We start from the raw sequence: 26,299 nt of genomic DNA on the forward strand, positions 1-26,299 counted from the left end.
GGAGAGGCAGGGAGGCCAAGATGGGTTGACTCTCTGCTGTATGCCTAGTGCTGTGTGGGCACCTTATACACACCCGTCTGTGTTATCCTCATGAAAAACACTTAGGATACATGTTGATAACTGCATTTTCCCAAAGAAAGCAAGCTTGGAGAGCTTAGATACTTCCATCAAGATGATACAATAGCCAGGCATGGTGGCGCGTGCCTGTAGTCTCAGCTGGGTGACAGAGGGAGACCCCTGTCTCTACAAAAAATTAAGAGATCAGTTGAGTATGGTGGCACATGCCTGTAGTCCCAGCTGCTCGGGAGGTGGAGGCAGGTGGATGGCTTTAGCCCAGGAGGGCATGGGGCTGCAGTGAGTGGTGATTGCGGCCACTGCACTCTAGCCTGGGTGACAGAGTGAGACTCGGACTCTAAATAAATAAATAAATGTCACCTTTTATTAAGTAGTGTATGTGTGACCTTGAGTTATTCAACCAAGGTCACACATACACGACTAAGAGGCAGCACAGAGAACAAACCCAGGTCGGGTCTGGCTCTAAGGCCCATTTTCTTAGCTAGGAGGGCTCAGTCTGAGCTTCACCTTGGGCTTCACTTACAGGCCCTGCTTAAAGAGGGGGAAAGGAAAAGGAGAGAATGACCCTCGTCTCTCAAGCACTATACACCCTCATTGTGACAACACGCCCATGAAGGACCCTGGCTAGTAGGGCCCCCACTGATACAATCTGGTGATTCCCAAGCATACATATCATATTTTATCCCCATTTTGCCAGTGAGGAAACTGAGACCCAGGTAGTTACAGTGACGTCCTCATAGTCGCATGGCTTGTGATAAGATGGGGACCCTGGCTTCTGGTGTGGTCCCAGACTGTACTACCCCAGCAAGGTTTCAGTGAGAAGGGTAAGACCACCTTCCCTGGAAGGGAGACAGATGTGGAGCAGCACCTGGAAAGAAGCAGGCCTGGGCTCTGGCATCAGTGTGCACACACACTGCATCAGCTCTGATTTTTTTTTTTTTTTTGTAGAGGTGGGACCTCTTGTCACCGAGGCTGGAGTGCCTTGGGATTATAGCTCACTGCAGCCTCTAACTCCTGGGCTCAAGCCATCCTCCTGCCTCAGCCTCTTGAGTAGCTGGGACTATTGGCATGCACCTCCGCACCTGGCTAACTTTTAAATTTTCTGCAGAGATGGGATCTCACTATGTTGCCCAGGCTGGCCTCAAACTCCTGTGCTCAAACCACCCTCCTGTCGCAGCCTCCCTAAACACTGGCATTACAGGTGTGAGCCACCACACCCAGTCCCCTTGACCTCTTTCAGCCTTGGTTTCCTGTCCGTAAGTGGGAGAAATGTCACCTTGGCAGTCTGTGCAGCTTAGGAGAGACAAGTACATTTGATGTTGGTTACTAAATGTTGGACCCTGGACCGGCACTCCAACAGCCGGTGCCCTGGGGGGCAGCCATCAGGTGGGGCATTTGCAGGCCTCTTCTTATTCAGACAGCTCCAGGTGCTGAGCGGAATCATTGTCCACATTCACTCTGTCATTCTGAAGCGGTGTGTAGAACATTCTAGAACACTCACCACGTGGCATGCCCCTGCTGGGTCCTGGTGATGCAGCTGTGAATGAAGCAGGCTTGGGGTTGCTGCCACCTGGGGAGGAGCAGAAGGACTGTGGTCACAGCCACACGTGGACGCGGTTACTAGGGTTCTGGTCGGTGCTGTGGAGGGTGCAGAGGGCGTGTGATGGGTCATCCTGAGCGATGCAAGCTGGGCCTGGAGGACGTGGAGTGTTCGCAAGGGAAGAGGGTGGGCTGGAGTGACTGCAAGGAGAAGGTCTCGGGAGGTGGAGCTCGGGATGTGGGGAAGAGCTCCCTGGGCCTGGTGGCCAGTCAGCAGGGGCCAGGTGGGGGAGTGGGTGCAGAGAGCCTTGGAGAGGCCAGAGAGGGGTGATTCGGTGCCCATCTAGGGCTTCCTTTTTGGTTAGCGATGCTTTAGGGCACCTGGGAGACATGAGGAGCTAGAACCTGTGCTGCAGTTCCCAGCTCTGCCCCTGCTCCCTGGGTGTCCCAAACCCTGCTCCTTTCCAAGAAATGTTGGGTTCTCATCTTCAGGATGGTGGGTGCTAATAGGGAGGCTGAGGTGGGTGGATCACCTGAGGTCAGGAGTTTGAGACCAGCCTGGCCAACATGGTGAAACCCCGTCTCTACTAAAAATACAAAAAATTAGCTGGGCGCAGTGGTGCATGCCTGTAGTCCTAGCTACTCGGGAGGCTGAGGCAGGAGAATCACTTGAACCTACCCGGGAGGTGGAGGTTGCAGTGAGCCGAGATCACACGCCTGGGTGACAAGAGTGAAACTCCATCTCAAAGAAAAAAAAATACATGCATGATGAAACACACTAAGCAGTTGGGTCAGAGGGGAATTATCAGTAGCAAGAAAGAAGCTGGGCTGGTGACTAGCACCCGGAATTTATGCTCTCTTTCTTCATGGGCTTGTGCGGCGGTACGTAGGCTGCGGGATTGACTTTGAATTCTTCCTGGCTGCCACAGCAAAGAGACAGGATCAGGTTCTTGATTCATGATGCCCTTAAGGTGTTAGGGGAAGAAAAGCAAGCGTGAGACCAGGTGCGGTGGCTCACACCTGTGATCCCAGCACTTGGGAAGGCTGAGGCGAGTCTATCCCTTGAGGCTAGGAGTTTGAGACCAGCCTGGGCAACACAGACATCATCTCTACAAAAAGTAAAAAAATCAGCTGGGTGTGGTGGTGAATGCCTATTGTCCCAGCTGCTCTGGAGGCTGAGTTGTGAGGATTGCTTGAGACCAGGAGTTTGAGGCTGCAGTGAGCCAAGATCACACTGCTGCACTCTAGCCTGGGTGAGAGAGTGAGACCTTGTAACCAAAAAAAAAAAAAAAAAAATCAGCTGTGGAAAAGCATCACGTGTTTCCCCTGCGCTGAGGCTGATTCTGCAGGGCTACTGATGTGCATTGGTAACTGCTCATGTCTGTCCTGTTCACAGATCTGCCGGAGGCGCTGGGCAATGATCCCAGGACTCCAGGCCAGAGGGGTCTGAAGCTGTTTGGGAAAGCAGCGGGACTCCTTGGGAAGATGGCCATGGCCCCAAGCCCTTCCCTGGTGCAGGTGTACACCAGCCCCGCGGCTGTGGCCGTGTGGGAATGGCAGGACGGGCTGGGCACCTGGCACCCCTACAGTGCCACCGTCTGCAGCTTCATCGAGCAGCAGTTTGTCCAGCAGAAGGGCCAACGTTTTGGGCTTGGGAGCCTGGCCCACAGCATCCCCTTGGGCCAGGCAGACCCCTCGCTGGCCCCTTACATTATTGACCTCCCCAGCTGGACCCAGTTCCGCCAGGACACCGGTAAGACGCTGTCTGCCTCTCGCACATATCTGGACGCCGCACCTGCTTTCCCACAGGCTCTGCACCAGGTGTTGGGGTGATGGACGTGACTTACAGAGCTTCTGCTCTCTCCCTGCAGCACACGTGGTGGTGGGTGGGTGCAGTGAGTGGGAACATCCACATAGGTTGAGTGCAGCTCACAGTGGGAGAGGCACTGTGGGAGGCCCTTCCCCTTGTCTTGCAAAGCAGAAATGCCTGTCCCGACCACAGAGGTTGAAGGGTTCCTTTGGCCGGCAGGCCGGCATGGAGGTGGTGCGTCATAGGAGTTCAGAGGGCCCTGTCCCACCACTCAGTGGCTGTGTGCCCTGGGCAGGCAACTGCGCCCCTCTGCACGTGTGCGTTTCTGCTTTTTGGTCTGCGATGTGTTTTGATCTTTTTTTTTTTTCTGAGACGGAGTCTGGCTCTGTTGCCTAAGCTGGAGTGCAGTGGCGCAATCTCAGCTCACTGCAACCCCTGCCTCCTGGGTTCAAGCGATTCTCCTGCCTCAGCCTCCCGAATAGCTGGGATTATAGGCATCCACCATCACACCTGGCTAATTTTTGTATTTTTAGTAGAGACGGGGTTTTGCCACGTTGGCCAGGCTGGTGTCAAGCTCCTGACCTCAGGTGATCTGTCTGCCTCGGCCTCCCAAAGTGCTGGGATTACAAGCATGAGCCACCGCGCCTGGACCTGCAGTGTGTTTTGATCAGTATTATTGAGAATGAGGCACCAGTTTCCTCTCGGAGCCATCCCTTACTCTAATCTGGTGGTTGTCACTGGGGGTGATTTTGTCCCCAGGGCCATCTGACAATGTTTGGAGACATTGTTGGTTGTTACAGCTGAGTGGGTGGGAGGTGGGGGTGCTCCTGGCATCTGGTGGGTGGAGGCCAGGGATGCTGCTCGTCATCCGGCAGTGCACTGGGCTGGCCCTGCAATAAGGAATTATTGGCCCACAGTGTCACCAGTGAGGAAACTTGAGAAACTGGTTTTTCCTTTTTTTTTTTCAATTTTAATTTGTTTTATTTTTAAAAGTATGGGTTTTTTTTTCGTGTTTGTTTGTTTGTTTGTTTTTTGTAAAGACTGGGTCTCCATCGCCCTGTGTTGCCCAGGCTGGTCTTCAACTCCTGAGCTCAAGTGATCCTCCTGCCTTGGCCTCCGAAAGTGTTGGGATTACAGGCTTGAGCCGTCATGCCCAGCCCTGGAAACTATGTGTTTCCAGGAGTGTCGTAGAGTCTGTGAAAACTGTGGCTGTCAGTCAGCTCCCAAGTCGTTGCCTTCACAGTGTGTGAAGTCAACTGAGAAAGATAGCAGAGAGGATAAATAATAACATGGAAATTGCATATCGTGGCAGAGAGCAGGAAGTGTTAATCGGGGAATGAAAGTGGCAGGTGTTGTAGAGGTCGATTTGAAGTTAGCTGGGTGTGGTGTCACGTGCCTGTAGTCCCAGTTATTTAGGAGGCTAAGGCAGGAGGATCGCTTGAGCCCAGGAGGTCAGGGTGGCAGTGAACTATGATCACATCACTGCACTGCAGCCTAGGTGACAAAGGGGTACCCTGCCTCTAACAATAAATAAATAAACAAATAGCAGCATGACTGTGTACCTACTGTGTTCCTATTTGTTTATTTTGGTGGTTGAAAAAAGAATTTGAACGTTCCCTGTATCTTGGGGATGCTAGCAGACTAACCTTTTGTTTTCCTTTGAAAACAGGCACCATGTGGGCTGTGCGGAGACACCTGTTCCCCCAGCACTCAGCCCCTGGCCGAGGTGTCGTCTGGGAGTGGCTGAGCGACGATGGCTCCTGGACCGCCTATGAAGCCAGCGTCTGTGACTATCTGGAGCAGCAGGTGGCCAGGGGCAACCAGCTCGTGGACTTGGCCCCCCTGGGGTACAACTACACTGTCAACTACACCACCCACACGCAGACCAACAAGACTTCCAGCTTCTGCCGCAGCGTGCGGCGCCAAGCAGGGCCGCCTTACCCGGTGACCACCATCATCGCTCCGCCGGGCCACACAGGCGTTGCCTGCTCTTGCCACCAGTGCCTCAGTGGCAGCAGAACTGGCCCCGTGTCAGGCCGCTACCGCCACTCCATGACCAACCTCCCTGCATACCTCGCCCCCCAGTATCCCCCACACAGGACCGCTTTTGTGTTTGGGACTCACCAGGCCTTTGCACCGTACAACAAACCCTCACTCTCCGGGGACCGGTCTGCGCCCAGGCTGAACACCACCAACCCCTGGGGCGCAGCTCCTTCCCTGGGGAGCCAGCCCGTCTACCGCTCCAGCCTCTCCCACCTGGGACCGCAGCATCTGCCCCCAGGATCCTCCACCTCCGGTGCAGTCAGGTATCGTGGGCAACGGCCGCTCGTTTTGTCTGCCCTGTGTTTCCGCTCTTAGCCGGGAAGACTCACCCCAATTCCTGCAGATGCGGCTCCTGCCCCCTAGATGGTCCTGCTGTGGCATCTCATTTGCATGTGGCATATGGGTGCCGAGGTGCCGTGGCCGTCCAGAGCCTACCTGACCCCTTGTACCTGAGCCTGGGAGGCAGAGAGGTTGCAGTGAGCCGAGATCACGCCACTGCGCTCCAGCCTGGATGACAGAGTGAGACTCCGAGAAAAAAAAAAAAAGTGGGGGGAAGAGTTGAAACCAGCTGAGGAAGGGGAGGAGCTTGCTCCAAATGAATGAAACTGAGTGTTCAGTAGAGTCAGGACCTTGACCCAGGTGTCCAGACTCCCTGCCCTTCTTAGCATTATCAGGGCCCCCAGATCCACTACCAGCCTTGCCTTTGGATCGGGAGTAGGCAAGGAGAGCAAGAAGCTGTTCTTTGCTTAGCATGGCCACAGAGGCAATCCTGTTTGAGAACAGTCAACAAACAAACTCAAACAGGCCATGCACAGTGGCTCATGCCCATAATCCCAGTGCTTTCAGAGGCCAAGGTGGGAGGATCTCTTGAGGCCAGGAGTTTCAGACCAGCCTGGACAACATAGCAAGATTCTGTCTCTCTCTCTCTATATATAAAATTAGCCAGGTGTGGTGGTGCTCACTTGTAGTCCCAGCTACTCAGGAGGGTGAGGCAGGAGGAGGGTCACTTGAACCTGGGAGGTGGAGGCTGCAGTGAGCTATGATCGCACCATTGCCCTCCAGCCTGGGTAACAGAGCAAGACCCCAACTCTGGGCCCAGCATGCTTCCAGTGTGTCACTCTACCGGCATGACCCTACCTCTTAAAAAAAAGAAATATGATGACTTAAGACCAAATGAGTGGCCAGGTATGGTGTCTCATGCCTGTAATCCCAGCACTTTGGGAGGCTGAGGTGGGCAGATCACCTGAGGTCAGGAGTTTGAAACCAGCCTGGCCAACACGGTGAAACCCCTGTCTCTACTAAAAATACAAAAATTAGCAGGGTGTGGTGGCTCATGCCTGTAATCCCAGCTACTTGGGAGGCTGAGGCACGAGAATTGCTTGAACCCAGGAGGCAGATGTTGCAGCGAGCCAAGATCATGCCACTGCACTCCAGCCTGGGCCACAGAACGAGACTCTGTCTCAAAAAAAATAAATCCAAAGACCAAATGAGTGACTTGAACATAATCATTGTAGGGAACAAAACCCTCATATTAAAAAAAAAAACCCCAAAAAAACACCTTTATTTTATGGTAATTAAGTTTCCGGAAAAGTTAACAAAAGTAGTTGGGTTTCCATATCTCCCTCATTTGGCTTCTGACATTAACAGCTTTCATAACCATGGTTCAGTTGTCAGACCCAGAAAATTACCACTGGTTGGCTGGGCGCGGTGGCTCACTCCTGCAATCCCAGCACTTTGGGAGGCCAAGGCAGGCGGATTACGAAGTCGAGAGATCAAGACCATCCTGGGCAACGTGGCGAAACCCCGTCTCTACTAAAAATACATAAATTAGCCGGGTGTGGTGGCACGCACCTGTAGTCCCAGCTACTCAGGAGGCTGAGGCAGGAGAATCGCTTGAACCTGGGAGGCAGAGGTTGCAGTGAGCCAAGATCACACCACTGCACTCCAGCCTGGTAATAGAGCGAGACTCCGTCCCCTCACCCCCCCACCAAAAAAGAAAATTACCACTGGTATAATACTCTTAACTAAAGGTTTTTTTCCTTCTTTCTTGATTTTTCACCAGTTTCCCACTACTGTCCTCTTTCTGTCCCAGGATCCAATCCAGGGTCCCACTTCGCTTCCAGTTCTTATTCTCCCCGTCCTCCTCTGCGCTGGAACAGTTTGTCAGTCTTTATCTTTCATAACCTTGTTACTTTCAAAGAGGTGCTTTGTTGAATGTCCCTTAATTTGAGTTTGTCTTGTTTTCCCATGTTTGGACAAAGATAATGCCCTTTATTATTTCTTTTTTGACAGAGTCTCCAGCCTGGGCTGGAGTACAGTGGTGAGATCATAGCTCACTGCAGCCTTGAACTCCCAGGCTCAAGTGATCCTCCTGCCTCAGCCTCTCAAGTAGCTGGGACCACAGGTGCATGCCACCACACCTGGCTAGTTTTTTATTTTTTAGAGATGGGGTCTTGATTGTTGCCCAGGCTAGATAATGCATTTTTGACATTAAATCCCCCCAAAATGGTGTTGCATCCCTCCCAGAGCATCCTATCGTGGGGTTTATGATACTGACTTGTCTTTTACTGGTGATGAAGGTCATGTTCATTTGCTAAAGTGGTGTCTGCCAGGTTTTTTCTCCTCTAAACAGGTGCTATGAGAACCTGCTTTTTTTTTTTTTTTTTTTTTTTGAGACTGAGTATCTCTCTGTTGCCCAGGCTGGAGTGCAGTGGTGCGTTCTCGGCTCACTGCAACCTCTGCTGCCCGAGGTTCAAGTGATTCTCCTGCCTCAGCCTCCCAAGTAGCTGGGATTACAGGCACCTGCCACCACGCCTGGCTAATTTTTGTAGTTTTAGTAGAGATGGGATTTTGCCATCTTGGCCAGGCTGGTCTTGAACTCCTGACCTCGCGATCCACCCACCTTGGCCTCCCAAAGTGCTGAGATTATAGGCGTGAGCCACTGCACCCAGCCATTTTTTTTTTTTTTTTTTTTTGAGACGGAGTCTTGCTCTGTTGTCCAGGCTGGAGTGCAGTGGCACGGTCTCAGCAACCTCCACCTCCTGGGTTCAAGTGATTCTCCTGCCTCAGCCTACTGAATAGCTGGGACTACAGCTGTGTGCCAGCATGCCCAGCTAATTTTTTGTATTTTTAGTAGAGATGGGGTTTCACCATGTTAGGATGGTATCAATCTCCTGACCTTGTGATCCACCTGCCTTGGCCTCCCAAAGTGCTGGGATTTCAGGCGTGAGCCACCACGCCTGGCCTGAAAGCCTGCATTTTGATGACACTAGTGAGTGTAAAATATCTTTTTTTCTTTTTATTTTCTTTATTCACAACAGGTATGAAATGATTGTTTTCAGAGTCTTTTTTTTTTTTTTTTTTTTTTGAGACAGGGTCTCACTCTGTCACCCAGGCTGGACTGCAGTGATGTGGTCATGGCTCACTGCAGCCTCAACCTCCTGGGTTCAAGCCATCCTCCTGCTTCAGCCTCCCAAGTACAGGTGCACACCACCACACTTGGCAGACTTTTAAAATTTTTTTTGGAGATGGAGTCTCACTGTGTTGCCCAGGCTGGTCTCAAACTCCTGGCCTCAAGTGATCCTCCCACCTCATCCTCCCAAAGTGCTGGGATTACCGGTGTGAGCCACCACACCCCTCCTGAGTCTCTCTGAATTGCCCAGGAAAACAAAACCAAAGGCCTCCACACAGGCACCCAAGGAGCGTAAAAGCGCGAAGGCGCCTCAGTGACTCCCACTTGGCCATGACGCAGTGTTTCTCCAGCTCTCGTTTCCAATAAGTCAGCGGTGTGCAGTAAGCTCTGCTCTTTTCTCCCCCAGTGCCTCCCTCCCCAGCGGTCCCTCGAGCAGCCCGGGGAGCGTCCCTGCCACTGTGCCCGTGCAGATGCCAAAGCCCAGCAGAGTCCAGCAGGCGCTCGCAGGTAGGTGCCTGCCCTCGGGCTGTAGAGCAGTCTGTGCCCTGCGGGACTTGGTGGGGAGGAAATTGTGATGTGGGGCCTTGTCACCCTCTGGATCCTCAGGGAGAGCCAAAGGGGCTCCCTGGGGGAGCAGTGCCTCTTTCTGGTGATGGTGCCACCCCAGAGTGAGCCCAGGTGCCCCTCCTTTTGCTCTCTGGGGACGTGGGGCCTGATGATGGTGGGCGCTCGGGTGCAGACCTTTTCACATCCTTTAACACTTTTGCATTGAATTGCATTATATTTAAATAGTCACTTTCCTGTCCTGAAATACTTTAAACATTTCCTTAAAGGGGCCCTCTGGGGAATTAATAGATCTATTTCGGCTGTAGTTACTCTTACATCTTGAATAAGAGGCACCTTTTGGGTCCAACCAGATCTTTTGCTGTACTAACCATACATCTTACATCTTGGAACTGTTTTGGATTTGGTTTGGTTTTTTGTGAGACAAGAGTCTCGCTCTGTCACCCAGGCTGGAGTGCAGTGGCGCTAACCCAGCTCACTGAAGTCTTGAACTCCTGGTCTCAAGCAATCCTTTCACCTTAAGGATCCTTAAAAATACCTACTGCTGGCCCCCACACCCATTCTGTTTTAGCAGCCTGGCTAGCAGGGTTTTCAGAAGCTCCACAGGTGGCAGGATTTTTTTTCTTTTTTCTTTTTTTGAGATGGAGTCTCTCTCGCCCAGGCTGGAGTGCAGGGGTGGGATCTTGGCTCACTGCAACCTCTGCCTCCCAGGTTCAAGCAATTCTCCTGCCTCAGCCTCCCGAGTAGCTGGGATTACAGGTGCATGCCACCACGCCCGGGCAATTTTTGTATTTTTAGTAGAGATGGGGTTTCGCCATGTTGACCAGTCTGGTCTTGAACTCCTGACCTCAAGTGATCCATCCGCCTCGGCCTCCCAAAATGCTGGGATTACAGGCATGAGCCACCGTGCCTGGCCATTTTTTTTTTTCTTGTTATAAGAGACAGGATCTTGCTCTGTTCCCCAGGCTGGTGTGCAGTGGTGTAGTCATAGCTCACGGCAGCCTCCAACCCCTGGGCTGAAGCGATCCTTCTGCCTCAGCCTCCTGAGTAGCTGGGATTACAGACACATGCCACCATGCCAGGGAAGTTTTTTATTTTTTGTAGAGACAGGGTCTCACTATGTTGCCCAGGCTGGTCTTGAACTCCCAGGCTCAAGCCGTCTTCATGCCTTGGCCTCCCAAAGCGCTGGGATTCCAGTCATGAGCTGCCACGCCCAGCTGAGGTTATTTTCTAACTTCTGGAAATTGCAAGGTATGTAAGGAGGTGGATGGCGCCATCGTTGTTCACAGGGTGATGTGGCGGAATTCAATAATGAGTTGGTGTTTTAGGGGAGTCGCTGTCGTAGTGGCTGAGAGGGGACAGGCCTGGAGGCAGGGCGGCTGGTGCAGAGCCTGACCTCAGACCTGGGGGCACCAGCCAAGGCCTGACCAGCTTCGAGGCAGTGGAGTGGAGGGGGAGGTTTGGCTTGAAACATTCAGAGGCATGAGCCGTCAGGCGGGGGGTTGTGAGGGGGGATTGGGGGTAGACTGAGGCCTGCTGGAGTGCAGCCAGTCACAACTGAGGAGCAGCCTGGGGCTTGGCGTGTGTGAGTTCATTTCGTCCTTAAATCACTGAGGTGGAGGCTTTTGTTCCCATTTTCATTAGAGGAAACTGAGGCTCAGAGAATTTAAAAATTCTCTGCCAGCGCTTGGCAGAGCTGAGACACAGCACCAGGCCTTCTTGCCTATGACGGTTCAGTGCTGCTGAGTCTAGGGGGAGGTTGGGAGGGGCTGATGGCTGTGGAGTGGCCGTTGGAGCTGTTCCGGGGCAGTGGGATTTGGCTGTGGGCCTCAGAAGAGCAGTCTTGGGTGGAATGGGGTGCCCCTGACCCCTCGTGGGAGTGTGTGTGCCATAGAGACCGTGGGCGGGACTGAAGAGAAAATGAAGGAGCAGCCAGAGAGGTGGGGGCAGGAGGGAGAGGAGCTGGAGTGGGGCAGGGGAGACAGAATGAGCAAGACACACTGGCCAGAAAGTCCCTGCCCACTGAAGTCACCGTGCGGCGCCGTAGGGAAATCACAGTGTACCGTGTGTGCATGTGCGGCCGTGGTGGCATTGGAGACAGGTTGTGGGTAAACAGACGGGGCCCCCACACGGTTCCTCATGGCCCAGCTCCTTCCAGCTCTGGGGCTCTCGCAAGCCTTCGTGGCCAGGCCTGACAGTGGGCGACCTCTGAGGCCATGACACAGATCTGAGTGCCCCGGGTGTGGAGTTAGCACCTGCCCCCTTCCTCTGCTCTTGAGGCTGAAGGTCCTGTCCAGGCTGTGTCCCAAATTGTCCATCCTGTTGTCTGTCCCCGTTGCTCTCAGAGCAATCCTGGAGCTAAAGCAGGTATTTTAACATCCATTTTACTTGTGGGGAAATAGATTCGGGAAGCTGGTTCAGGCCTAAGGAAATAGGAGAGCCTGGAGGCTGTGTAGACTCCTGCCTCCCCCAGTTCAAGGCCCAGTGTTGGTACCTACTGGGGGAGCATTGTCTAGGGGAGCAGGGAATGAGAGGAGCCTGGCCAGCACCCCGGAGCCAGAGCTGGAGAGCAGTGTCCTGTCACTCTGATGTGCTTGTGGGTTGAGGAATTATACCATGCCCGGCTGCGGAGACGAGCGTTTGCGCACAGGGTTTTTGCAGGGAGGTTTATAACCAGGAGGTCATGCTTTGGAAGGACTGAGTGCTGGAGGCACTGCTTCCAGGTGACAGTGCCTCCAGGTGACAGCTCCCCTGGCTGTGGCATAGCCCAGTCCCTCTATCGGGTGGGGGCAGGGACTGTGAGGCTGGGGCCAGGGTCTCCACCCCTCACCTGGTCACAGCAGCGGTCCATCCACAGCTCACACTGCTGCCTGGGGCAGGGATGGGTGTCAGCAGCCTGCCCAGGACTGCTCAGCTGGTGAGGGCTGGCACTGGGCTCGAACCCAGGCTGGGGAGGTCAGAGCGCACAGAGGAGAGGCTTGGATCTCAGCCCTGGCCCTGGGTGTCAGAAGGAGGGGTGTCTGCAAATTGGAAGTGAGAATCAGTGAGTGGGGGCTTCACTCTTCAGGGCTCTGGCAGCGGGAATCCTCCCAGATGGGTGGAGAAAAAGGCTGTGGCCCTCCGAGTTATTCAGGTGATTTGAGGGCTGTCAGGAGTTTGGGGGGTTGTCCCTAGCCCTCCTCCTCTCCAGGCTTCTGGGTTGAAACTTGTGTGTTTGTGACTCGAATTAAGGGGAGTGGGTCCTGCATTGAAAAGGACACGTGTGTCACTCATGCGGCCTCCTGGGGGCTGGTGGTGGCCCAAGGATGTCTTCATTCCTCAGCAAACACAGAGGGCTGCAGGCTTCCCAGGGATCAGGCACTGCCCCAGCGGGGTGCTGGAGATGCAGCTACGGGTGGGACCTCGTGGAACTCGTGCTGAGGGAAGACAGTCCATAGAAACAGAGGGAAGTGCAAAGCAGGAGTCCAGCAGGGCGGGGCGGGAGGCTTGGAGGGACAGGCCCCGTCAGGCAGTGTTCAGGGAAGGCCTGCCCACCGAGGCAGTGTTGCCGGAGAACCCTGGGTAGGGAGACGTGTCCTGGCCTTTGGTCTTCCCAGACGACGTGGGCAGCGCAGAGGCACCAGGTTCTCTTGAGGAAGACTGCACCTGTCCCTGTCCTCTCACATCTCTCTGCCACCTGCGCCCGCTTGTCCTTCTCTCCACCCGACATTCAGTTCCCACAGGAACCGCATTTGAGCCCAGGAACAAGCTTGGGATGTTGGGGGCATTGAGCTCCTGGGATCAAACCTCTGTCCTCTGATGCACGCTTTGGTGTCTCCTGCTGAGCGGCCACTGCAACTCACCCTGCCCACCTCGGCTCTGCTGCCCAGGCTGGTGGCTGGTCTCCGCTTCTGTCCCCACAGCCAGGCACATGTGCCGGGTTGAGAAGCTTTGTTCTTCTAGTAGGGGCGCAGTGGCTGGCCTGACCGCCCTTCACCCCTGAGTCACGCCATCTGTTCCTGGATGGGGAGTGGGGTCCAGGAGGACTGGGATCTCTACCAACTCCCCCGGCAGCCAGCTGTGCCCAGCTCCTGAGCCAGGTTCTGCAGACCCTGGAAGCCACCTTAAGGGATGGCTAAGAAGCTCTGGGCTTCCCCTTTCTCTGGAGAGGAGGTGCTTTTGACCTAACTGACCGATGACAGGGAGGACCGGGGAGCTGGCACTATGGAAAGTGGGGTAGGCCGAGGGTGTGGCAGGAATGGGTTCGTCCAGCAGGACACGCTGTGTCCCAGGAAGCGCTGGGTCATCAGGGAGCACGAAGGAAGCAGTGTCAGAGGAGAGTCCCCCAGGGCAAGTGTGGGGTTCCCTGCAGGCATCCCGCAGTGGTGAGCTCTGGAAAGAGTGGCCGGTCTGTCCCAGCATAGCTGCTGGCCACAGGCCCACCCTTGCCCGAGGGCACCAGAGCCACAGCCTGGGGCTTTGCTGCAGCCCAGCCCTCACAGTATGGGGATGCTGCAGTGTGGGAGCAGGCCCAGGGGCCACGTTCCTGCCCGCCTACCCCAGCGCTGTCGCTGAAGGCCGTGGCACCCAGATCAGCCAGGAGGGGCATGGAGCACACACAGCGCCCAGTGGAGGCTGGAGGCCTAGTAACTCCAAGCCAGGAGGGCCCAGGGCCTCCTGGGGAAGCTGAGCCCTTGGAGCCAGCCCCACCCAGGAGACCCCATGCCCTGGGCGGCTTCCTGGAGTGGCGTCCTCCGCCCTCTGCTCTCCTGAAGTCACGGGTCTTGCCCCGGTGCCCACCTGCACACTGAGGGCACGGGCTTGTCTGTTGCTCCTATAGAAACCTGTGGGCTCTGGGGCCAGGGCTACCATGAGCCAGGCTGCCCCACCCTCTGATTCCTGGCCTGGGTAGTCCTGGAAGCCCCCAGAGGCCACATTCCCCAGGGAGACCTGTGCGTCCCCGTGGCCATTGATGGTGTCACATCCTTGGCCTGAGCAGGGTTTGTTGGCGTCACATGCCGAATGAGTCTTCTAATGTCTCTCCCTCTCTGCGTGTCTGCTCTCACACCCGTGCAGGCATGACGAGTGTTCTGATGTCAGCCATTGGACTCCCCGTGTGTCTGGCCCCTTCTGAGACACGTGGCTAATGGAAAGCTCCCTTCTGTTCTGAAAAGCTGCAAGGGCTGGGGTGGGTGGGCGGGGGTGGGATGCTGTGCCCGGCCTCACCAGGGCTGGGCAGAGGCGAGGCCCAGGCTCACCCGGAGATGGCTCTGGAGTTGGCAGGCTTTTCCAAAGGAAAAGGCCCCCCTCAGCCTGAGTAGGGCATTGCAGCCACACGTAGGGTGACCCTGAGCTGGGGGCCATCGTTCTGGTCTGGCGTTCTTGCCACCGTGACAGGATTTGGGTTCGGGCAGTCTGTATGGGTGTGTGGAGGTGTGGGGGTGTGTGGGGTGTGTGGGGTGTGTAGAGGTGAGGGTGTGTGGGGTGTGTGGAGGTGAGGGTGTGTGGGGTGTGTGGAGGTGTGGGGTGTATGGAGGTGGGTGTGTGGGGTGTATGGAGGTGTGAGGTGTGTGGAGGGGTGAGGTGTGTAGGGTGTGTAGAAGTGTGTGGGGTGTGTGAGGGGGTGTGTGAGGTGTGGGGGTGTGAGGTGTGTGGAGGTGTGGGGTGTGTGGTGTGTGGAGGTGTGGGGTGTGTGGAGGTGTGGGGTGTGTGGAGCTGTGTGGGGTGTATGGAGGTGTAGGGTGTGTGGAGGTGTGGGGTGTGTGGAGGTGTGGGGTGTGTGGAGGTGTGGGATGTGTGGGGTGTGTGGAAGTGTGGGGTGTGTGGGGTGTGGAGGTGTGAGGTGTGTGGTGTGTGGAGGTGTGGAGTGTGGGGTCTGTGAAGGTGTGAGGTGTGTGGTGTGTGGAGGTGTGGAGTGTGGGGTCTGTGAAGGTGTGAGGTGTGTGTGGAGGTGTGGGAGTTGTGTGGGGATGTGTGTGGGGTGTGTGTGTGGAGGTTGGTGTGTGGAGGTGTGTGGTATGTGGGGGTGTGTCGAGGTGGGGGTGTAGGTGGAGTTAGGTGTGTGTGGGGGGGTGTGGGTGTGGATTGGGGTGTGGTGTGTGTGTAGGTGTGTCTGTAGGTGTGGGGGCTGTGGGTGGAGTTGGTGTGTGTGTGGAGTGTGGAGGTGGGGGTGTGGGTGGAGTTGTGTGTGTGTGGGGTGTGTGTGGATTGGGGTGTGTGGTGTGTGTGTAGGTGTGGTGTCTAGGTGGGGGTGTGGGTGGCGTTGGGTGTGTGTAGGGGGGGTGTGGGTGTGGATTGGGTTGTGTGGTGTGTGTGTAGGTGTAGTGTCTAGGTGTGGGGGGTGTGGGTGGAGTTGGGTGTGTGTGTGGGGTGTGGGTGTGTGGTGTGTGTGTAGGTGTGGTATCTGTAGGTGTGGGGGGTGTGGGTGGAGGTGTGTGGGGTGTGTGCGGTGTGGGTGTGTGGTGTGTGTGTAGGTGTGGTGTCTAGGTGGGGGTGTGGGTGGAGTTGGGTGTGTGTGTGGGGTGTGGGTGTGTGGTGTGTGTGTAGGTGTGGTGTCTGTAGGTATGGGGGGTGTGGGTGGAGTTGGGTGTGTGGGGGGTGTGGGTGTGGATTGGGGTGTGTGGTGTGTGTGTAGGTGTGGTGTCTAGGTGTGGGGGGTGTGGGTGGAGTTGGGTGTGTGTGGGGTGTGTGGGGTGTGGGTGTGTGGTGTGTGTGTAGGTGTGGTGTCTGTAGGTGTGGGGGGTGTGGGTGGAGGTGTGGGGTGTGTGGTGTGTGTGGTGTGGTGTCTGTAGGTGTGGGGGGTGTGGGTGGAGGTGTGGGGGGGTGTGGGCGTGTGGTGTGTGTATAGGTGTGGTGTCTGTAGGTGTGGGGGGTGTGGATGGGGGTTGGGGGGTGTGGTCTTGCCAGCAGTTTCCCTCCAGGTCACAGCAGCCATGCCATCACAGCAATTCCAGCTTGGTTACATATTCGTCTTTCCCGTTTGAGATCAGGGAACCGAGGCTCAGAGGTGGCATGATTCGTTCACAGCAAGAGAACTAGAATTAAACCGTGCCGACTCCAGCCTCCGCCCCACCACGCCACCTCCCTGCCAAACTGTCCCCTCCCTGGCCCTTTTTGGTGTAAAGGGAGTTCAGCAGGTGCAGCTGTGCGCCCTCAGGCTTAGAATTCTCTGCAGCCCCTGAAGGCCGTGAGCTTGGATTCAAACCAGAGCCCCTTCTGGTCCTGGAGTCTGGGACGACCGCAGCCCCACCATGACCTTGGGGTGGAGCCCCTGTCAGGAGCGCCTCCACGGGTGGCACTGGGCTCCCCGTCCCTCTTTCACCCCCGCACGGGCTTGGCTGCTGGCTTCTGTGGTTCTGCTACTCCCACTACCTAGAGAACGCCCCGGGCCGCGCCGATCCTCACCAGCTCGGGGAGCTGCTTGTCCGTAGGAGAGGCTTTACTGGATGTGGGGTTCGGTGTTTATGGAGATGCAGCCCTTCTCCCTCCAGCTTCGTGCACGTGTGCACAGACAGCGAGTGAGGCCGTCAGGGTGGGCTCCTGCCACGTCTTGGCCCCTCCCCAGAGTCGCTGGACTTAGGAGCTAGTCTGCACGTGACAGACCTTCCCAGTCAGTGGCAGGCGTTTCCCGGGACAGTGTCTGTGTGGCGGTCGGCGTGTGTGCAGCTGCCTGTACATGCTGGACCCCAGACTCCCTTGTCCCTGCGATGTTCATGCCAGGGTAATGCAAGTTGAATCAAATCGTGCTGCCACAACGCCCCCTGGAGTAGTTTGTGCCCGAAGCGGCTGTCTGACTCTTCCGCGCAGCCTCAGAAGCGCCGGGGTCGGTTTCCTCAGTCAATGTGCGCGGGGATGCGGCTCCAGGAGACTGTGCTGCTGTTTCTGCTCTTCTGCATCCTCCATGGCTCCTGGGGCTGAGCCGGGTCCCCGGACGGTGGGACTGGGGAAGGCTTTGCCCGACGGAGCTCGGGGCTCTGTGCCTGGCGCTGAGCTCTCCCGTCCCGCACACTGGCCTCCCTGTCTGGGCCCCTCTCGCATTTCCTCCTGGCAGCTTAGACCTCTCCCTTGCCTTCCTCGCCCTCTGGCCTCCTCTCCAGCCTGTGCTCCTCAGGATGCTGCTTATGTACTTCTCTCTTCTAGGAGCGACCCCGAAGCCAGAGCCAGAGCCAGAGCAGGTCATAAAAAACTACACAGAAGAGCTGAAAGTGCCCCCAGATGAGGTTTGTGTCTTGGGACCTTGGCTGCCTTTGTTTCTGTTTGGAAACAACTCCACATGGAAAGGACATCCGCCCCATCTTGCTTGAAGGGTGCTTCCCAGGTGCCTCTGGGTGCCAGGGCCTTGCTCCAGCCCCTTTGGTTTCATCTCCCAGTCTCCCGAGACCCACATCGTTATGATCTGAGCTTTGCACTTAAGGAGCTGTGGTCCTGAGCAAAGCCCCTCCTCTCCTGGCCCTGGCCTCTCCATAGCCTGATGGCCATCCTGGGAGCAGGAATTCCAGAGACAAGGGATGGGCCAGCCTGCCCCACTCTCCACCTTGCGGATGCTCGTGTAGAAGTGAGGTGGCCTCGTCCAGGTGGCTGTCCTGCCCCCCGGCTATTGGGAGAGCTGGTCAAGTTTCTTATAATTTTTTTATTCTTAAAGACGGGTGCACACTGTCGCCCAGGCTCAGTGCAGTGGCGTGATCACAGCTCACTGCAGCCCTGTCCTCCTGACCTCCTGTAATGAACAGGACCAATCAGACTCCTGTTGCGCTTCCATAGAACCTGAACCTCTGCTGAGCCACGTTTTGGGGGCTGCAGCACCACTTTCCCCTGATTTTAGCTGGGAGCCCGGGAGATACTGTTGGGGGAGGGGGTGGGTGAATGGCCGGGAGTACCAGTACCCAGAGATCTTCAGATACTTGGGGGCGGGTGGAAGGCCAGGAGCCCCAGTACCCAGGGACTCTTCACTTGTCTCTTTCTCCAGTCTGTTGAGTCCATGAGAAAAATCTGGTAAGTAAAGGTTTGGAAAGGAGCCTGAACGTCCTCCTCATGTGTCCCACCCCTTCCACAAGCCCTTGCCACATTCCCACCTGCCTAGCGCTCAGCTCTGTCTCGGCCCTGGTGTCCATCTGGTGTGACTGGGCCGTTTCACCCCAGGCTCCTCCTCTCCAAGCTGCCGTCTGCACAGCCAGCACGCAGCTTGGATCATGGGAGCACTCCCTGCCTGGAACCCCCAGCAGGACCCCCAACTCACACACAACCCCAAGCCCCTGAGTGTGGCAGCCAGACCCCCGAGGGCGCGCCTCTCCCTGATCCTGTCTCATCTCCTGCTCCCAGCCCACCCCCTGCCAGCTTTAGTGCCCATGCGCTGGCTCCTCGTTCAGAACGTCCTCCTCCCTCTTCCGGGTGCCCACTCTGTGCTTGTCCATCTGGCAATTCCTGTCTCCCTTGTAAGACCCCACTCCAAGGGCCTCCCCCAGAATCCTGCCCTGTCCATCCTCCCCATTTGGTGGCTTCTGCTGTCATGTCGGGCCTGTGCTGCTGGTAATTCCTTCAAGGGCACAGGTCCTGGTGACTCACCTGTGTCTCCAGCCTGTGGAATGGACTTTTTTTTTTTTTTTTTCTGAGACGGAGTCTCGCTCTTCACCCAGGCTGGAGTGCAGTGGCACAATCTCAGCTCTGCAACCTCTGCCCCCTGAGTTCAAGCGATTCTCTTGCCTCAGCCTCCCGAGTAGCTGGGATTATAGGCGCCTGCCAACACGCCCAGCTAATTTTTGTATTCTTAGTAGAGATGGGGTTTTCCCGTGTTGGCCAGGCTGGCCTCAAATTCCTGACCTCAAGTGATCGGCCTCCCAGAGTGCTGGGATTAACAGGCCTGAGCCACTGCGCCTGGCCTCGGAATTGACTTTGACTGCACTTCCAGCATTTCAGCACATGAAAGCCTCTTTTTCCAAGACTGGCCCACGTCAGCCCAGCCCACTGTTGGCAAGCATGACCCGTGTTTGGTCTCCTCCAGGACTGCATCATCTGCATGGAGAAGCTGTCCGCAGCGTCTGGATACAGCGATGTGACTGACAGCAAGGCAATCGGGCCCCTGGCTGTGGGCCGCCTCACCAAGTGCAGCCACGCCTTCCACCTGCTGTGCCTCCTGGCCATGTACTGCAACGGCAATAAGGTGCCCCCACTGGCCCGGGGCGGAGGCGGGTGGCCCGCCCCCACAGTCCTGAGCTGTCCCCTGCAGGGGCGGGAGGGTTCCGGGGGTAGCTGTAGGAATGGGCCTCTGCAAAAGATGGTGCTGGGCGTGGGGCCAGCTTGAAGACCTTTCTAAAGGCCTGGCCGGCTCTCCTAGGCCTGCCCTACTCTTCTAGGTCTGCCCCACACTTTAGAAAGGAGGACCAGTGCTGCTGTTTCCCTCCACCCCTCCAGCCAGGCCTGAGAAGATTCTGGGCTTCTCTGAGCCTCAGGGCACCGCCTCCCCCTCGGCCACTTGTAAGCACCGCAGACACTGTCTCCCTTCTTCCTTACAGCATCCCTGTGCAGTCAGCACAGTGTTCATGAGGGAGAGGCTCAGAGCAGGGGCTGTGCCCACGGTCACCCCACTGGGAGGTGGGAGCCAGGCCTTGAGGCAGGGCTGATCCTGGGCCCCACGGTAGCCTACACATGAAGAGCCGCGCCCAGACCGACCCCCAGCTGCTCTCCCTGCATCGGCCTTCAGGCGGGATGGGCAGAGTTTAGAGGCTTAGAGAACCAAGTCATGTGGCGCATTGGAGCCTGGCTCGGCCTTCCCTAGTGTCTGCCGTCCTGGGCAGCCAGGGCCCAGCTCTGCAGATCAGACGCTGCAAGGCTGTCTATGCGACTGCAAATGCGATTCACCCGTGGAGATTTCTGCTCAGGATCCGAGTTTTCCCACTCGCCACCTGTCTCCTGATAGCATGTCCCTTAACAAAAATGGCATGAGTTGCTGGTGCAAAACAAAGCTTTCCAGGGAAGCTGTTGGAAGCCAGTTTCCGGGCAGGAGGCTGCCAGCAACTCCCTGGGATGGTGGCCAGCCCATTCCCGGGGCCCTTTACCATCTGACGGTGGAGGTGACGGTCTTGGGTGTTCTCAGACTGACAGCTCAGTGGGTTGCGTCTGCCTCTCTCAGGATGGAAGTCTGCAGTGTCCCTCCTGCAAAACCATCTATGGAGAGAAGATGGGGACCCAGCCCCAGGGAAAGATGGAGGTATTACGGTTCCAGATGTCGCTCCCCAGCCACGAGGACTACGGGACCATCCTCATAGTTTACAGCATTCCCCATGGCATCCAGGTGAGGGGCCTTCTTGAGTCTCCCACTCCTGGCCACTCCTCTTCCCACCCCGCCCACGTCCCAGCAGTCTGCCCCTGGATCAAGGCTGAGGATGCCCATGTGGCCAAGCTCAGGCCCCCAGGTCCCCTAAGGCCAGGGCCATGGAGGGCCGGGAATGGGGAGGCAGTGCCGGGGCTTAGGGTAAGCTCTTAGGGCTGTGGCAGCAAAAGGCTGGCCCTCCACTCTTTCCCGAACCAAGGAAGCCTTCCTAGAGGAGGAGCCATCTTAGCTGGACTTGTTCTGGGCAGAAGGGCAGGCAGTTCAGTGGGAGAAACCCTGCGGAGGGGCTGGAGAAGCGGGGCCACAGCAGGGTGTGCGTCGAGGAACCTTGGGTTGGGAGTGGCAGGGCCAGGCGTGTGGGTGTCAGGAGCCCAGGCACAAGGCCCCAGAGTCCCAGAGGAGACTCAGACAGGCCCTAGCCCTTTCGGTCTCCTGTCTTGAGCCAAGGTGGATCGTAGGGCCTGGGGCAGGGTGGGAAGATAACAGGGGGCAGCAGGCAGCGGGCACTGGCTGCCAGCCAAGGTCCACCTGTGGTGGATGGAGGCATCTTTTTGTCTTGTTGAACCATGAGCCTTTCCCCTGGTTTCCCTCCACTTCTCCACAGCTCAGAGGGAAATTCAGGAACATTCGGGGTTGGCATCTCGGAGCGGGGGAGGAGCTGGAGCTGTGCAGGGGCCTGTCCCTGTGCGGGCTCTCGGAGCACCCTATCCTGGTGTCTGTTCCTCCCGCAGGGCCCTGAGCACCCCAGTCCCGGAAAGCCGTTCACTGCCAGAGGGTTTCCCCGCCAGTGCTACCTTCCAGACAACGCCCAGGGCCGCAAGGTGAGTGCCACCATGCGCCCTGGGGGTGGATGGGGCCCTGACCAGGTGGCAGGAGGCCAGGTGCCACACTGGACTCTGCTTCTGCAGCGGAGGGCAGAGGCTGAGGCCGGGCCGAGTGTCTGCTGCTCTTTTCTGGGGACCTGCTGTAGGTACAGGGAGGGCAGCCTGGAGCTCACATAGCCTCGAGGGAGGAGGAGAGGCCATCACCTTCCAGCACCCTGCCGGGTGGGGTCAGGAGCTCCTGAGAGTCAGAGTGTGACAGGCAGGGACCGGGGGCTGTGTTAGACCAGGTGACCACGGAAGGCTGGAGCAGTGGTGTCTGCACTGAGACATGAATAGGGACTTTGTGGCTGCAGCCAGACCCAAGGGGCTGGGGGCCCTGCTGGAGTGATTCGATCCTGGCGCCCGCCCCCCTCCGATTGGGAGAGGCAGCCCCAGGGACCCCCACGCCCGTATCCGTGGCTCACCTTTTGTCCCCCGTGGCCACAGAGCTGGTGCCCTACACACCACAGATAACAGCTTGGGACCTGGAAGGGAAGGTCACAGCCACCACCTTCTCCCTGGAGCAGCTGCGCTGTGTCTTCGATGGCTGCAGAGAAGGTTGGGGACGAGCCTTCCAGGAAGGCAGGATAGCTGGCGAGGAGGGTGGGAGCCCGTGGTGTGGGTGTGAAGACAGGGCTGCCCCCCAGGCCAGCACCAGGGGTGCCTTGGGTGCTTCTCCTTGAAAGGATTCTGAGGATGAGGATAGGAGAAAATATTTTCAAATTGCATACCTGATAAGGATCTAGTATCCAGAATATATAAAGAACCCATAGAACTCAGCAATAGGCCGGGTGGAGTGGCTTATGCCTGTAATCCCAGCACTTTGTGAGGCCGAGGTGGGTGGATCACCTAAGGTCAGGAGTTCGAGACCAGCCTGGCCAACGTGGTGAAACCCCCTCTACTAAAAATACAAAAATTAGCTGGGCGTGGTGGTGTGCACCTACAATTCCAGCTAACTTGGGAGGCTGAGGCAGGAGAATTGCTTAAACCCGGAAGGCAGAGGTTGCAGTGAGCCGAGATCACGCCACTGTACTCCAGCCTGGAGACAGAGCAAGACTCCATCTCAAAAAATATATATAAAAACAAAACCATGAGATGCCACACTACACCCATTACGATGGCTATACTAAAACAAAAAGCAGTGTTGGAGAGGATGTCGAGAAATGGGACCCTCATCCACTGCTACTGGGAATGTAAAATGCAGCCACTTTGGCAAACAGAACCTCAAAAAGCAGCATTAGCATATGACCACAGTTCCACTCCTAGGTACATTCTCAAGAGAATTGAAAATGTGCCCACAGAAGCCTGCGCACAGATGCTCATGGCAGCATTATTTACAGTAGCCCCACAGTGGAAAAAACCAAATTCTTTTTTTTTTTTAATTTATTTTTTATTTTTTTATTTTTTTATTTTTTATTATACTTTAAGTTTTAGGGTACATGTGCACATTGTGCAGGTTAGTTACATATGTATACATGTGCCATGCTGGTGCGCTGCACCCACTAACTCGTCATCTAGCATTAGGTATATCTCCCAATGCTATCCCTCCCCCCTCCCCCCTCCCCACCACAGTCCCCAGAGTATGATATTCCCCTTCCTGTGTCCATGTGATCTCATTGTTCAATTCCCACCTGTGAGTGAGAATATGCGGTGTTTGGTTTTTTGTTCTTGCGATAGTTTACTGAGAATGATGGTTTCCAATTTCATCCATGTCCCTACAAAGGATATGAACTCATCATTTTTTATGGCTGCATAGTATTCCATGGTGTATATGTGCCACATTTTCTTAATCCAGTCTATCATTGTTGGACATTTGGGTTGGTTCCAAGTCTTTGCTATTGTGAATAATGCCGCAATAAACATACGTGTGCATGTGTCTTTATAGCAGCATGATTTATAGTCATTTGGGTATATACCCAGTAATGGGATGGCTGGGTCAAATGGTATTTCTAGTTCTAGATCCCTGAGGAATCGCCACACTGACTTCCACAATGGTTGAACTAGTTTACAGTCCCACCAACAGTGTAAAAGTGTTCCTATTTCTCCACATCCTCTCCAGCACCTGTTGTTTCCTGACTTTTTAATGATTGCCATTCTAACTGGGGTGAGATGATATCTCATAGTGGTTTTGATTTGCATTTCTCTGATGGCCAGTGATGATGAGCATTTTTTCATGTGTTTTTTGGCTGCATAAATGTCTTGGAAAAAACCAAATTCTGCATCCACTGATGAATGAAAGTGTGATATGTTCACAGGATGGAATATTACTCAACTGTGAAAAGGAATGAAGCAATCACAGTCGAGGAGGAACCTTGAAAAAGTAACAAAAGCCAGACACAAAAGGTCACGTGTTGTGTGACTGCATCCTATGAAATGTCCATTACGGGCAAAACCATGGAAACAAGAAGTAGCTTAGTCGTTACTGGGGACAGGGGAGAATGGAGAGTTACCGTTTAATGGGTGTAGTGTTTCGTTTTGGGGAAGTAAGAAGGTTCTGGAATTGGTGATGGTTGCACAACCTTGTTGATATACTAAAAGCTGTTGGGCGCTGTGGCTCATGCCTGTAATCTGGGCACTTTGGGAGGCTGAGGCAGGAGGATCCCTTGAGCCAGGAGTTCAAGACCAGGCTGGGCAACACAGTGAGACCCTGTCTCTACAAGAAATATATTTTTATTATATGTTTTTGAGACAGAGTCTCACTCTGTCATCCACGCTGTAGTGCAGTGGTGCGATCTCAGCTCACTGCAACCTCCGCCTCCCGGGTTCAAGTCATTCTCCTGCCTCAGCCTCCCGAGTACTTGGGATTACAAGCACGTTCCACCACACCCGGCTAATTTTTGTAATTTTAGTCGAGACGGGGTTTCACCGTGTTTGCCAGGCTGGTCTCAAACTCATGACCTCAAGTGACCTGCCCACCTCGGCCTCCCAAAATGCTGGGATTACCGCCGTAAGTCACTACACCCAGCCTCAAAAACTATATTTTTAAAAATTAGCAGCTGGGCACAGTGGCTCATGCCTGTAATCCCAGCACTTTGGGAGGCCGAGGCAGGTAGATGGTGAGGTCAGGCGTTCGAGACCAGCCTGGCCAAGATGGTGAAACCTCATCTCTACTAAAAATACAAAAATTAGCTGGGCATGGTGGTGGGTGCCTGTAGTCCCAGCTACTAGGGAGGCTGAGGCAGAAGAATTGCTTGAACCCAGGAGGTGGAGGTTGCAGTGAGCAGAGATCACGCCATTGCACTCCAGCCTGGGCGACAGGGTGAGACTCCATGTCTCAAAAAAAAAAAAAAAATAGCCAGGCACGGTGGCTCACGCCTGTAACCCCAATACTTTAGGAGGCCAAGGCAGGAGATTTGCTTGATCCTCCCAGGAGTTAGAGATCAGCCTGGGCAACATAGCAAGATCCTGTTTCTATAAAAAATACATTTTTAAAAATTGGCCAGCCGGGCGCAGTGGCTCACACCTGCAATCCCAGCGCTTTGGGAGGCTGAGGTGGGTGGATCACCTGAGGTCAGGAGTTTGAGACCAGCCTCACCAACGTGGAGAAACCCTGTCTGTACTAAAAATACAAAATTAGGTGTGGTGGCACATGCCTGTAATCCCAGCTACTCAGGAGGCTGAGGCAGGAGAATCACTTGAACCCAGGAGGTGGAGGTTGCGGTGAGCCAAGATCGAGCCATTGTACTCCAGCCTGGGCAACCAGAGTGAAAACTCCGTTTCAAAAAAAACAAAAAAAATAATTGGCGGGGGTGCCAGGCAAGGTGGCACACGCCTGTAATCCCAGCACTTTGGGAGGCCAAGGCGGGTGGATCACTTGAGATCAGGAATTTGAGACCAGCCAAGCCAACGTGGTGAAACCCCGTCCCTACTAAAAATACAAAAATTAGCTGGGCGTGGGGCATGTGCCTGTAATCCCAGCTACTTGGGAGGCTGAGGCAGGAGAATCGCTTGAACCCAGGAGGCGGAGGTTGCAGTGAGCCCAGATCACGCCACTGCACTCCAGCCTGGACGACAAAGGAGACTCCATCTTAAAAAAAAATTAATTAAATAAATTTTTAAAATTAGCCGGAGCATGGTGTTGTGTGCCTGTGGTTCCAGCTACTGGGAAGGCTGAGGTGGGAGGATTAACTGAACCTGGGAGTTTGAGGCTCCAGTTAGCTGTGAACTGACCTCCCTGGGTGACATATATATATTTAAGCCACTGAGCTGTGAAGGTTGTGAAGGTATGTGAGTTATGTCTTGAAAAATACACACATAGTGAGTGCCAAATACCGGGAGTAGTGTTTAAGTGGCGGGCTTGTCAGCTGTCAAGGGATCTGCAGCCCTTTCTCTGAATCCAAGTTGTTCTTCCTGTGGACAGGGAACCGAGGCTGCGAACTGGGAGGATGTGGCCTCGTGGGGGGCAGGGCCAGCGTGCTGTGATGGGGATGGGGCTGGGCAGGTTGGGGCTGCCTGCTACTCCCCACTCCTGACTCTGGGTGGGGACAGAAGGCAGAGGGAGGCTCCTGGCACCTGGGGCACAGGAATCTCAGGCATGTGGTCCTGAGCCTGTTTCCAAAAGCCAGACCCTCCTCCCCAGGGTGGAGAGACTGGGAGGGGCCCCAATCCAGGCTCTGGGATGGCCTGGCTGGCATCTGGGGTTCCATTGGCCCCTCTCCCTTGGCCCTGGCAGTGGGGCTGGATACTGG

General features: G+C 55.4%; 1 protein-coding gene across 2 annotated transcripts; it reads left to right on the plus strand.

Annotated features, from left to right (window-relative positions):
* Nucleotides 1-588: 588 nt before the first annotated feature.
* Nucleotides 589-26,294, plus strand: LOC117981016 (probable E3 ubiquitin-protein ligase DTX2). Of its 2 annotated transcripts, XM_034964299.3 has the most exons (8): nucleotides 605-3,367; nucleotides 5,094-5,730; nucleotides 9,286-9,386; nucleotides 17,562-17,641; nucleotides 19,420-19,578; nucleotides 20,548-20,709; nucleotides 21,480-21,569; nucleotides 23,867-26,294. In XM_034964299.3, exons 1-8 carry the CDS (start codon nucleotides 2,992-2,994, stop codon nucleotides 23,897-23,899), a joined length of 1,638 nt encoding a protein of 545 aa, XP_034820190.2. In that variant the 5' UTR covers nucleotides 605-2,991; the 3' UTR covers nucleotides 23,900-26,294. The 2 variants fall into 2 exon arrangements, 1 of the variants encoding a protein (XP_034820190.2); XR_010112622.1 differs by lacking the exons at nucleotides 21,480-21,569; nucleotides 23,867-26,294 and adding an exon at nucleotides 19,772-19,892 and having other exon boundaries at nucleotides 589-3,367; nucleotides 20,548-20,683.
* The last annotated feature ends 5 nt before the right edge of the window (nucleotides 26,295-26,299 follow it).

The sequence above is a fragment of the Pan paniscus genome, chromosome 6 (assembly GCF_029289425.2).
Source record: "Pan paniscus chromosome 6, NHGRI_mPanPan1-v2.0_pri, whole genome shotgun sequence".
NCBI classification, from domain to species: domain Eukaryota; kingdom Metazoa; phylum Chordata; class Mammalia; order Primates; family Hominidae; genus Pan; species Pan paniscus.

Bases quoted from the DNA above. Each gene is read 5' to 3' on its own strand.
- LOC117981016 (XM_034964299.3), top strand. From the start codon at position 2,992: ATGTCTGTCCTGTTCACAGATCTGCCGGAGGCGCTGGGCAATGATCCC. The intron at 3,368-5,093 runs GTAAGACGCTGT...CTTTGAAAACAG, and splicing joins CCAGTTCCGCCAGGACACCG to GCACCATGTGGGCTGTGCGG. The intron at 19,579-20,547 runs GTGCCCCCACTG...TGCCTCTCTCAG, and splicing joins TGTACTGCAACGGCAATAAG to GATGGAAGTCTGCAGTGTCC.